The sequence below is a fragment of the Electrona antarctica genome (genome assembly GCF_951216825.1).
Source record: "Electrona antarctica genome assembly, chromosome: 4".
Taxonomy (NCBI): domain Eukaryota; kingdom Metazoa; phylum Chordata; class Actinopteri; order Myctophiformes; family Myctophidae; genus Electrona; species Electrona antarctica.
This window is the reverse complement of record NC_136809.1, coordinates 6,016,846-6,028,258: the sequence shown is the minus strand read 5'-3', so window position 1 is coordinate 6,028,258 and position 11,413 is coordinate 6,016,846. Positions and strand designations below refer to the sequence as shown.

The window sequence follows — 11,413 nt, the reverse complement described above, 5'->3', positions numbered from 1 at the left end:
TGCATCAGGTCCGAGAAGCAGCCGTCCCCCAGCAGCAGCCTGTCCACGGGAGACTCCCGTCCCATGTCATAGTCACTGTCCCCCGCCTCGCTGTCCCCACGACCACTGTCCTTCAGGCTGAACTTGTCCATGTCTTGCAGCGCGTACCTGGGAGAGGGACAGACACGCAGAAATACTGTTAATTTTAGGCACCCTCACAAAAAAGAAATGCAGTAATCCTGGTCTTTAAACCGATGGTTGCCAAAGTGGGGTCCCCAGGGGTCCTTGAGGGAGTTCCAGGGGGTCCCCAGGGGTCCTTGAGGGAGTTCCAGGGGGTCCCCAGGGGTCCCTGAGGGAGTTCCAGGGGACCCCCAGGGGTCCTTGAGGGAGTTCCAGGGGGTCCCCAGCTAAATGATAGTTTGGAACCAAAATGGACCCTGGTCTGTAACTACAGAGTACAGAACAGAGCAGAACAGAGCGGCTGATTTCTTTGTTTTGATTAGGTGTTCCTATACTCGTCGTTTAAGCACGGCTAGAAGGCTGTTTCAACCAATTAGACTGCTTCCTCGAAACGACCTGTTGTATAATGTATGTTTTGTAAAAAATAATGAAAATCTACAAAGTAGTAGTAACTGAAGTTTTCAAATCATTATAGTGGAGTAAAAATACACAATGTTGTCTCTGAGATGTAGTGGGTATAGAATTACTCAAGTGAAGTACAAAATACCTCCAAATTGTACTTAAGTACAGTACTTAAGTAAATGTACTTTCCACGGTCCACCACTGCTGAAAGCTCCATATATACGAGATATATTCATGAAAATGGCAACGTGTCCTCAGAGGAGGAGACAGAATAACAGGGCATGAATCCATCATGCCAAACTTGTGACTGTTTCGAGTCAGTCTAGGGAGAACCGCGCCCATAAATCTAAACCTAAAGCGTGCAGGTAGAAGACCCACACCCATAAATCTAAACCTAAAGCGTGCAGGTAGAAGACCCACACCCATAAATCTATCACACGTGGCCCACCAGGGGCGTCAATAAATCTATCAAGCGGGGATACCTAGGGTCTTTTATCAAGAGAATATTATGATGCAGGTGACAACGAGGTGATTGATGCGGTCCTCCTCGTCTCATGAAGGCACACATTCCTAGATATGATGCACAGCTGTCCACTTTAATACACAGTGAAATCCTCTGTGTCACTTACTTTATCCATTTGTTAAAGGGACACTTCACCCTTTTTGCAAAAACATATATATATCTTAATGACGTTTAGAAGATTTAGAACACTTTCCTGGGGGTCTTTATGTGTGCGTAATATGTGGTTTTAGATATTTTAGATTTTAGCAGTGAGACCCAGTGTCTCTGATGTCATGGACACTGGGCTCACTTCCTTCCTGGACTACTATTCCCACAATGCTTTGGTGCACTGCTCCTCCTTGTGGATAGGGGGAGGGCTGTCTTTACTGAGACAACATGTAGTCCAAGGACTATTAAATGAGGACAGGAAGCGAAGACTGGAAGGAACCTGCGCAATTGAGACCAGGAGGTTGTACATGCACAAATGTGGGCATGTACAACTTCCTGGTCTCAATTGCGCATGTTTCTTTCCTTCCAGGGAGCAACATGGAGTCCACCGTACGGTCTTCGCTTCCTAACCTTATTTAATTAACCCATTTAACCAATTAACGTCATTTAATTTCACTCCAGTTGAGGTTCCAATTTTGTCCGCTCGTTAATTTGTGTCGCCACTTCCGATTCCACTCGTTGACTTGACTCTGTGTCCTGTGCAAGTTCTGATTGAATACAATTGGTATCCAGTCTGAAAATACAATTTCTGTCTACTAAATAGATAGAGAGACAGGTAGACTCCAGAGTCCTGTTAACTGAACAAACACTATATATCAAGAAGGACTGTCAGAATATAAAGCTATTGCACTGTTTTTACCAAAGCAATACCTTTACATCAACACGAAGGATTTAGCTGTGCATCAGATTTGTCAATGTTAAGCCAAAACAAAGCCCCGAAGAAGAGTAGCGGATGACATTTAGACAAATGAGCCACATACTTCTGAACGGAGTGATATTGGCATGGTAACAACTGGGAAATGGAGAAAATAAACAATACACCAACACACTGTCGAAATCGTGATCCATCATCAGCCAACAGGTTGTTGGAAGTAATGGGATACACAATGACACAAAAGTGATTTAAAAAATAGCCTGGGTTCCAGCCTGATTCGCTGCGTTCCGTGGATTTGTATAATTGTCACGTCGCTACTCAGTCTGGCCAGCAGGAGGCAGCAGATTCGTAATTTCATAACGTCACCTGTTACGTAGCTACGTTGTTGCCGATACGTCATCAGCCAGCGTCACTCTGTCCATGCTTCTCGAATCGAGAGTAAAAAGGTAAAAAGTACACTAACACTAATTCGATTCAGTAGTACCAAATTACTGCTGTGTGGGGTGAGTTTAGTGAATGATAAGGGGACGTCGCAGGACAACAGCAGTAGCTGTGTGGGGTGAGTTTAGTGAATGATAAGGGGACGTTGCAGGGCAACAGCAGTAGCTGCATGTTGCACATTGATACGAAGTCAAACTGCTTTTTTGTCCCCCAACCCACACCGCAGACCAATCAGAAGCCACGGGTCAATTTCACCCTTTTACATGTCCAGCGTACCTTGGAGATGGGACCGTTTCCAGACTGAGTAGCGAAGTGACAAAACAAATCCACGGAACACAGCGAATCAGGCTGGAATCCAGGCTAATTAAAAATAAAAATACAAATAAAAACCTTAGATTTTTTTTATTCTTCTTTTCTTTTTTTGGGGGGGGGGTGGGGGGGGATTACCTGTAGCTGCGGGAGTATTTGTTGCCACGGAAACTGGGTCTGGGCTGGTACTGGCCCTGATGGAGCATGGACAGAAGCTGTGAGACTTGCTATATCCAAAAATAAAAATAAAAAAACAAACAAAGAAAAAATAAAGCAAACAAAAAGGGAGGGGGGGAACAGAAGAGGTGGGGGTGGGATGAGTAACGGATGGAAAACAAGGGGGGGGAGGAGGGGGGGATGGGGAGGGGGAAATGGGGAGACAAACACAGACAGAAGACATTATTATGGATGAGTAAACACAAAATGGATGCTTGGTGGTGGGGGGGGGGGGGGGGGCACTGTAAAATGGATGACACAACATGGACGATGATAAAACCAAAGGGGGAGAGGGTGGGGGGGGTCTCTAGATGGAGATATGGAGACGTATGACTGGATGGGGAGGGGGTGGGGGTCTCTAGATGGAGATATGGAGACGTATGACTGGATGGGGAGGGGGTGGGGGGACGTACAGTATGACTGGATGGGGAGGGGGTGAGTCACGGTTATGATGGAGGTGATTGTTGTTGACAGGATGTAAACAAGATTAAGACAAAGACACATCTAATAAACAGTATTAATGAGCATCGGTTTGCACTACGGTAATAGCAGCGCTGCCATTGGTTAAGAGTCACCGCCCAGATATCATCCAGATGAGCATAATCTTTTTTTTGCACAAAACAGCTGTGAGATGCCGATGTGGTTGTGTGTTTGTGTTTGTGCGCGCGTGCATGCTTGCGTGCGTGCATGCGTGCGTGTGTGCGTGCGTGTGAGTGTGAGAGAGAGAGAGAGAGAGAGAGAGAGAGAGAGAGAGAGAGAGAGATAGATAGATAGAGAGAGTGAAAGAGGGGGCAGAGAAACAGAGTGACAGAAAACATGCGTGCGTGCATGCGTGCGTGCGTGCGTGCGTGCGTGCGTGCGTGCGGGAGGGAGGGAGGGAGAGATTGGGCAGAGAAACAGAGAGAAACAGAGAGTGACAGAGTGACAGAAAATGAGTGTGTGTCTGTCTGTCTGTCTGTCTGCCTGCGTGTGAGAGAGAGTGAGAATGAGAGAGAGTGAGAATGAGAGTGAGGGGGGCAGAGAAACAGAGGGACAGGGTGACAGAGAGTGACAGAAAATCAGTGTGCGTGCGCGCGTACTGTACACGCGTGTGTGCGTGCCTCTTTGAGAGCGCTCACCTCGACGGGCGGCGTGGCGTGCGCCAGCTCCAGGGCGAAGCTCTCGGGGATGTGGTTGGACGATATGGTCACCAGGCTGTTCAGGGACTGCCGGCTATGCCCGCCGCCGTGGCCGCCCCGCTGCAGGCTGCCCATCATATTGGGCGGCCCCCCATGGCCCCCCGGCCCCCCCCGCCGCTCCATGGGGGGCGTGGACGAGGGCGAGCGGTGGTGGTGCGCCCGCGCCACGGGCAGCGTGCCGTTGACCGTGGGCACCAGAGTGATGTCGCCCTTGTGGACCTGGCGCGACGGCTTCCTGGGGTGGTGCGTGTGGGACGACTCGGCCACGCGGCAGTTGTACGAGTGGCTGCAACGTGACAAAACATGGACAAAAAGATTAATATCTCGGTATCTATGCCAAATATTGTTGACGTCGATACCATATGCGATATTGCCGTTACACATTACATTGTTGGCTAATTCCCCTACCATAAGCCCTCAATGGGGGTTGGGTTTTTGTGCTAATTCGCTTATTTCCATAAAAATAAGTATATTCTGCCGCTTGGGATAGCCTACTATTTACATTATGAAGAGAGGATATATACAAAAAAAATATTTCCGAGCGATGGAAATAAGCAAATTAGCACAAAAGCCCAATGCCCCGTTAAATTCAATGCAATTCAATTCAATTCATTGAGGGCTTATATTAGGGGAAATAGCCAATAATGCGCTTTTGCACAAAATAACACCTGGACCTCTTTGGTGGGGACGTAACAACTACAAATAAAGGTAAGAAAGCCTAGCATGGATGGGATGTCGCTGGCTTTAGAAGTGGACGATAGATATATCGCGATACCGTTGCCTTATTTTTTGGCGATACTGATATTGCGCCATCGTCCATACCTCGACACCCATATACGATAAGGACATATCGTGCAGCCTTACCGCGGGTCTCTCTTCTTGTCGCGGCTGCAGCGGGCGGCGAACACCACCATGATGACCAGCAGCGTGGCGCAGACGGCGCCCAGAGAGATGATGATGACCAGGGAGGCGTCCAGAGACGACTCGTCACCCTCCTGGTCCGACATCACCTGGACGGCGGCGGGGGAGAAAGGACATTTAGGCCTGACCTCGAAATTAAAAAGAAATCTTCTAAATCCTCCAGTTTTCTGAAATATATATTTTCACGATTTTTCAAAAATAGCAGACCTACAAGCTCGTAGCGCGCCACTCGGTGGCGCGCTACGAGCTTGTAGATCTGCTATTTTTCAATAGCTAAATTATAACACCAAAAGTAAAAAGTATCAATACGGCAATGTAGAACTATACTCTGTGACGAGTACAAGTCCGGAATGTACTTTTGTACTAAAAGTATGAAAGTATTGGCGTCAAAATGTACTTAAAGTACCCAAAAGTATAAAGTATGTATGTTTATCAAATGTAAAAAAAATATTTTGAAAAACTAAAAAGTCAAAAAAAAAACTCCAATTGTACTCAAGTACAGTAGTTAAAGGTTTCATGACAGTACATTTATTTTATTTTTTATTTTATTTTCTATTTTCTTTTAGGTTTTATGGCCTCAATTACACCCACACAACCTGAACTTTTAACATTCAGTGGATTTTCTGTGGTCTGTGGGGGTTTTCTCTGTGTGTTCTGAAACCTTTTGAGCCGCAATGAAAACAGGCAAAAATCCCTCTCAACAGCTGGGGCAAATTCTTATGGGATTTGTGGACTGTTATCATCACAGACCACAGGCCAATCAGAGCATTTGTTTGAGCCAGAAAACCCCAGACCACAGAAATTCTACTGACACAAAACCTTTTTTTTAATGTCACGATCCGTTTAACCCACACTGGGCGGGAACCCAGTGTTTTTAGCATTATGTTACACTTTAGCTATTGAAAAATAGCAGATCTACAAGCTCGTAACACGGCACCGAGTGCCGCGCTACGAGCTTGCAGGTCTGCTATTTTTTTTTTAATCTTGAAAATGTGGCTCAAATCTTTGAATATATACTGTATATTCTTTCAGAGCGAACGTTTTCATACCTGTACGTGGTTCTCCATGTTCTCGTAGAGGGTGACCTTCAGCAGCGCCCGGGCGCTCAGGCTCTCGGGCGCGCCGCCGTCCCGCACCACCACCGTGAGGTCGGCGCGCTCGCGCGGGAAGCCCGCCAGGCTGGCGTTGGCGTGGATCTCGCAGGAGCGTGCGTCCATCGTGAAGAAGCCCTCGTCGTTGCCCGCGGCGATGGAGCAGAAGAGCTCGGCGTTGACGCCCGTGTCGCGGTCGCTGGCGCGCACCGCCGTCACCAGGCCGCCGGCCTCCGTGAAGCGGGACACCGGCACGTCGGCCGTGAAGTTCCACAGCTGCGGCACCACGATCTGCGGAGCGTTGTCGTTCTCGTCCAGCACGTTGAGGACCACGGTGGCGTTGCTCTGCAGCGGCGGCACCCCGGCGTCTTGGGAAGAATAATAATAATAAAATGTATTTATATAGCAACTTTTTAAACTATTTTAAACAATGTTACAAAGTGCTTAAAGATGGAGTGCCATGATTTTTTTTTCACCCTAAAACATGAACATCGGGTATTATTATTATTATTACTATTATTAAATTAGTTATTAAATATTATTCAATTAAAGTTTTTGTAATTTTTCTCATTTTTTTTGTGCTTGTTTTCCACTGAATGTTCAAGGTTCAGGTTGTGTGGGTGGAATTGAGTTCATTAAACCTAACACAAAAATAACACAATCTTAAAATCAATTCTAAAAAGCCTACAACGTTTACCTTTGGCCTGGACCACGAAGGAGATGCGCGAGACGTCCTCGCGGTCGAAGGTGCGCAGGGCGTAGATGGCTCCGTTGGAGGGGTCGACGGTGACGTAGGTGGAGATGGAGCTCCCGTGGATGGAGTTCTCCACGATGGAGTAGCTCACCTGCCGTGGTGGGGAACAAAAAGTACTCGAATGTTATTTTTGTTTATTTTACTTAAGTCAACGTATAAATACTGCAATGTAGATGTACTCTGTTACAAGCAGAAGTCCCGTATTCAAAAGTACTCAGGTAAAGGTACAAAAGTATCAGCATCAAAATGTACCTAAAGTACTACGAGTCAAGGTACTCATAGTGGTTAGTCACGTGTATGTTTTCTAATCAAAATTGAAATCTCCAAAGTAACTAGAAACTAAAGTTTTCAAATTGTTGTAGTGGAGTAAAATCGCAAATACTCAAGTAAGCTACAAATACCTCAAAAGCGTACTTATAAGTACAACTAAATGTACTTAGTTTCACAAAGAAAACACACACATATTACACACATAGAAATCCCAGGAAAGTGTTGTTTGTGTCCTAAACATCAATACTCTGGTTGCAATAAGGGGTGAAGTGGCCCTTTAACACTGAAGTAAGGCCAGCTACCACACAAGCTGACTCAAGGTCAAAAATACCTGCAATGTTATTGGCTACTGTCTCCAGAGGCTTTGACACCTTCAACCCCCCAGCGGGGTAGAGCCTTTGCCTTTCTGGAGGTGTGAAGTACAATCCCGTGCGGGAGGAAAGAGGACAGGGGTCATTTTGACCGAAATTGAATAGTATTTAGGAAAAGTCATAGAAGGGGAACCTTCTGAGAGCTTCACAGGCAAAGATAATCCACTTCAAAATCTCAAAATGGGCCAGAAAGACCTCACAGACAACTCTAGTGTTAAGATAAGCACAACATCCACCAATAGCTCACCTGTCCATTGACGTCCAGGTCGGGATCGCTGGCCACCAGCGAGGTCAGGTAGGCGCCGGGCGCGTTGTTCTCCGACTTGAAGATCTCGTAGCGGCCCTTGTCGAAGCGCGGCGCGTTGTCGTTCTCGTCCGTCACGTGCACCGTGAAGTGCTTGACCGTGGAGAGGCTCCCCGGCGCCGTGCCGCGGTCCTCCGCCACCACCGTCAGGCTGTACTCGGAGCGCTTCTCGCGGTCCAGCGTCACGTTGGTCAGGATCATGTAGTTGTTCTCGTAGGACTTCTGCAGCTTGAAGTGGCCCTGGCCGTGGAGCTTGCACACCACCTCGCCGTTGACGCCCGAGTCGGCGTCCTCCACGCGCACCAGCGCCACGAAGGTGTCGGGCGGCGACGCCTCCGATATGTAGGCGGCGTCCTCCTTGCCGCCCATCGCCCCGGAGGACATGAGGTTGATGCTGATGTCCGGCTTGTTGTCGTTGACGTCCACCACCTTCACCTGGATCTTGCAGTGCGCCGGCATGGAGTTGGGGCCCATGTCCTGCGCCTGCACGTCGATGTCGTACGACGCCACGCTCTCGTAGTCGACGCGGCGCACCAGCGTCAGGCGGCCGCTGTCGGGGTTTATCCGGAACGTCTCCATGATCTTGGGCGACACGTGGCTGCTGAACGAGTAGACGATCTTGCCGTTGGCGCCCTCGTCGGCGTCCGTGGCGTTTAAGTCGATGAGCAGCGTGCCGACGGGCGCGCTCTCTGGGATGTCGATGACGTACGACGGCTCGTCGAACACGGGGCTGTTGTCGTTGGAGTCGGACACGCTGATCCTGAGGAGGGTGGAGCCCGTCCTGGGGGGCACGCCCCCGTCGGACGCCGTGTACTTGAGTTCGTAGGCGGCGCGCACCTCCCGGTCTAGCTCCCGCAGCACCACCAGCTCGGCGTACTTGGCGCCGTCGGGACGCGCCTGCACGTCGATCCGGAAGGCGTCGCTGGGCGTCTCCAGGGCGTACGTGCTCAGGGCGTTCTCGCCCACGTCGGGGTCCGTGGCGCTGTCCAGCGGGATGCGCGCGCCCACCGCCGCGCTCTCCGATATCTCGATGGGAATGATGGATCGTGCAAACTGCGGCGCGTTGTCGTTGATGTCCAACACGTCCACCTGTAAGAATTGGCAATTTAGGACAGTTAGCAGACACTCTTAATCCAGAGCGAGTTACAGTAAGCACTAGCTCTAGCCTTACATAATTTTTTTTTTTAATGTTTCTTATTTATTTGTTTAGGTTCCTGAGGTAAAAGGACTAAATCCCACCCCAAAAAGTGATTGTCCAATGCCAATCCAAATAGTTTAGCAACGGTTGCTATGCAGGTCAAGCTTTCTTCGCTGCTAACGTGCCTATTGGACAAGGATGGGTTGGGGAGGGACTTAGTGAAGGGCTAATTGCACCCACAAAAACTGTGAACATTCAGTAGATTTTCTGTGGTCTGGTGTTTTCTGAATAATTAGGCTCAAACAAGTGCTCTGATTTGCCTGTTGACTGTTACATCACAGTCCACACCTGTGATGTAACAGTCCACAACTCCCATATATAACATAACAACACATGGCTTCAAAACACAAAGAGAAAACCCCAGACCACAGAAAATCCACTGAATGTTCAAAGTTCAGATTGTGTGGGTGTAATTGTAGGTCATAAAACCTAAAAAGAAAACTGAAAAATAAAAATAAATGAAAATGAATGTCATGAAACCTTTAAGACTAAGACTAAGTCTATAAGGCTATATGGACCAGAGCTAAGTAAGCACAAACAAAAACATTTCACAACAGTGAAACAATGAAACTATATATAGTATATAGGGTGGCTGTGGCTCAGGAGGTAGAGCAGGTCGTTCCAAATGATCCTTGGGTCAGCGGTTCAAATCCCGGTCTCCTCCTGTCCACATGTCGAAGTGCCCTTGTGGGCAAGACACTGAACCCTACATTGCCTCCAATGAATCGGTCGGTGTGAGCTTTCCACCATTGGTGTGTGAATGTGGGAAGTGAGGACGCTGACGTCGACTGTTCGTCGCTTCATCTCCCAATGTATGAATGAATGAACCATTGTAAAGCGCTTTGAGCACTTGGAAAAATGCTATAAAAATGCAATCCATTATTGCTAGAGTGCTATGTCTACACGTTAGTTCGCTACACCACCAATATGCATGTACCTGTCTAAATACTATACTTCCACTCTCACAACACCAGAGGGAGTGCAACAAACGTGCAACCCAGATTCGGCTCAAACAAGGGATTAAATGAATATCGCTCCCATGCCACCAAAATGTGGAACGGAACGCCCCTATGCCAACAGCCATTAAGACTGGCTGTGAATCCCTCGACTCCTTCAAAACCGCTTTCAAAGGCGTCTGCAATCCTCCCACCCCCCCCCCCCCCAACACACACACACACACACACACACACACACACACACACACACACACACACACCCCCCCCATTTTTCCCCAGGCATACTGTACTTGTTTCTCCCCTTTCTTTTTTTGTTCCTTTTTACTTTGTTTATATGACGATTTCCTGTCTTTATAGAAGTCAATCAATCAATCAATCAATCCAGTGGTTTTCAACCAGTGGTCCGGGGACCACCAGTGGTCCCTGAGGGGGTTTCAGGTGGTCCCCAGCTATGGTAACCAAATGGAATATAGATCTTTAACTCTTGGGACCGTTACGGGTCCATTAACGGGTCCATTGGTTTCATTTTACGCTCTCAAGAGTTCAATCAATCAATCAATCAACCAATCAATCAATTCAATCAGTAGCCGTTTATACCTCGATGTGGAACAGCTGCAGGTGCTCCGTGGGCAGCGTGAGCACGTCGAACTGGATGGAGCAGTTGGTGTTCTTCTCGCACAGCCTCTCGCGATCTATCTTGGTCCTGACGCTGATCTCCCCGTCCTGCTCGCGCACCGTCAGCAGCGCCGCGCTGCCGCCGCGCTGCATGGCTCGGAAGCGCAGCGACACGCCGCTGGGAAGTTTGGCCAGCACGTCCGCCACGTCCTCCTTGAGCCGGGCGATCACCGTGCCCACCTTCTGCTCCTCGAAGATCTGGTACCGAAGCGTCTTGCCCGTAACGCCGTGGTGTTGCGTCGACGCCAGCAGTGCCAGAAAAACAACGGTAACTTTCCACATTCGGTGGTGGTGGCTGTGGGTGGTGGTGGTGATGGGAGTAGAGGTGGTTCCCTGCTTCTTCGCGTTATTGCTGCTTTGTTGTTCCATTTTGGAACGGTGACAGCCAAAACCCATCCAATATAAAAATAGCACCAAAAATAGCACCAAAAAAATAACAAATCAGTTCAAAAAATCCCGTTCAAACTTAGGAAATGCGCGTCTCCTTCTTCATTCAATCCGCGGTGGTTGCATTGCATTCTCTGCAGTGCTGCTGCTGAGCCAGGAAAATAAAAAACATTCGAAATACAGCCTTGAGCTTCAGTCATTTGCAGAATAATCAAAAACCAAAAGACAACATTTGATTCCCCGTCCTCGTCTTCGATCTGTTAGTAACTCACAGGCAGTGCATGGTTAGTGAGGGTATCATAGAATCAACTGCGTGTTGCTTAAAATGCGTGCGTCTTTCCCACTCCTAGATCCGTTCGTTCTGTGCGCCCCGTGCGCTCTGCAACGCTCCGCTCT

General features: G+C 48.4%; 1 protein-coding gene across 1 annotated transcript in view; it reads right to left on the bottom strand.

Annotated features, from left to right (window-relative positions):
* pcdh18a (protocadherin 18a) overlaps nucleotides 1-10,999 on the bottom strand; it is a gene marked incomplete at its 5' end in the record, with an annotated part of 17,348 nt that extends 6,349 nt beyond the window's left edge. Inside the window, 8 exons of the mRNA XM_079499574.1 lie at nucleotides 1-147; nucleotides 2,835-2,923; nucleotides 4,031-4,376; nucleotides 4,955-5,100; nucleotides 6,061-6,470; nucleotides 6,800-6,947; nucleotides 7,745-8,890; nucleotides 10,553-10,999. The exon at nucleotides 1-147 is cut by the window's left edge and continues 29 nt beyond it. Coding sequence (XP_079355700.1) covers nucleotides 1-147; nucleotides 2,835-2,923; nucleotides 4,031-4,376; nucleotides 4,955-5,100; nucleotides 6,061-6,470; nucleotides 6,800-6,947; nucleotides 7,745-8,890; nucleotides 10,553-10,999 — 2,879 coding nt within the window. The remainder of the gene's footprint in view (nucleotides 148-2,834; nucleotides 2,924-4,030; nucleotides 4,377-4,954; nucleotides 5,101-6,060; nucleotides 6,471-6,799; nucleotides 6,948-7,744; nucleotides 8,891-10,552) is intronic.
* Nucleotides 11,000-11,413: the final 414 nt, after the last annotated feature.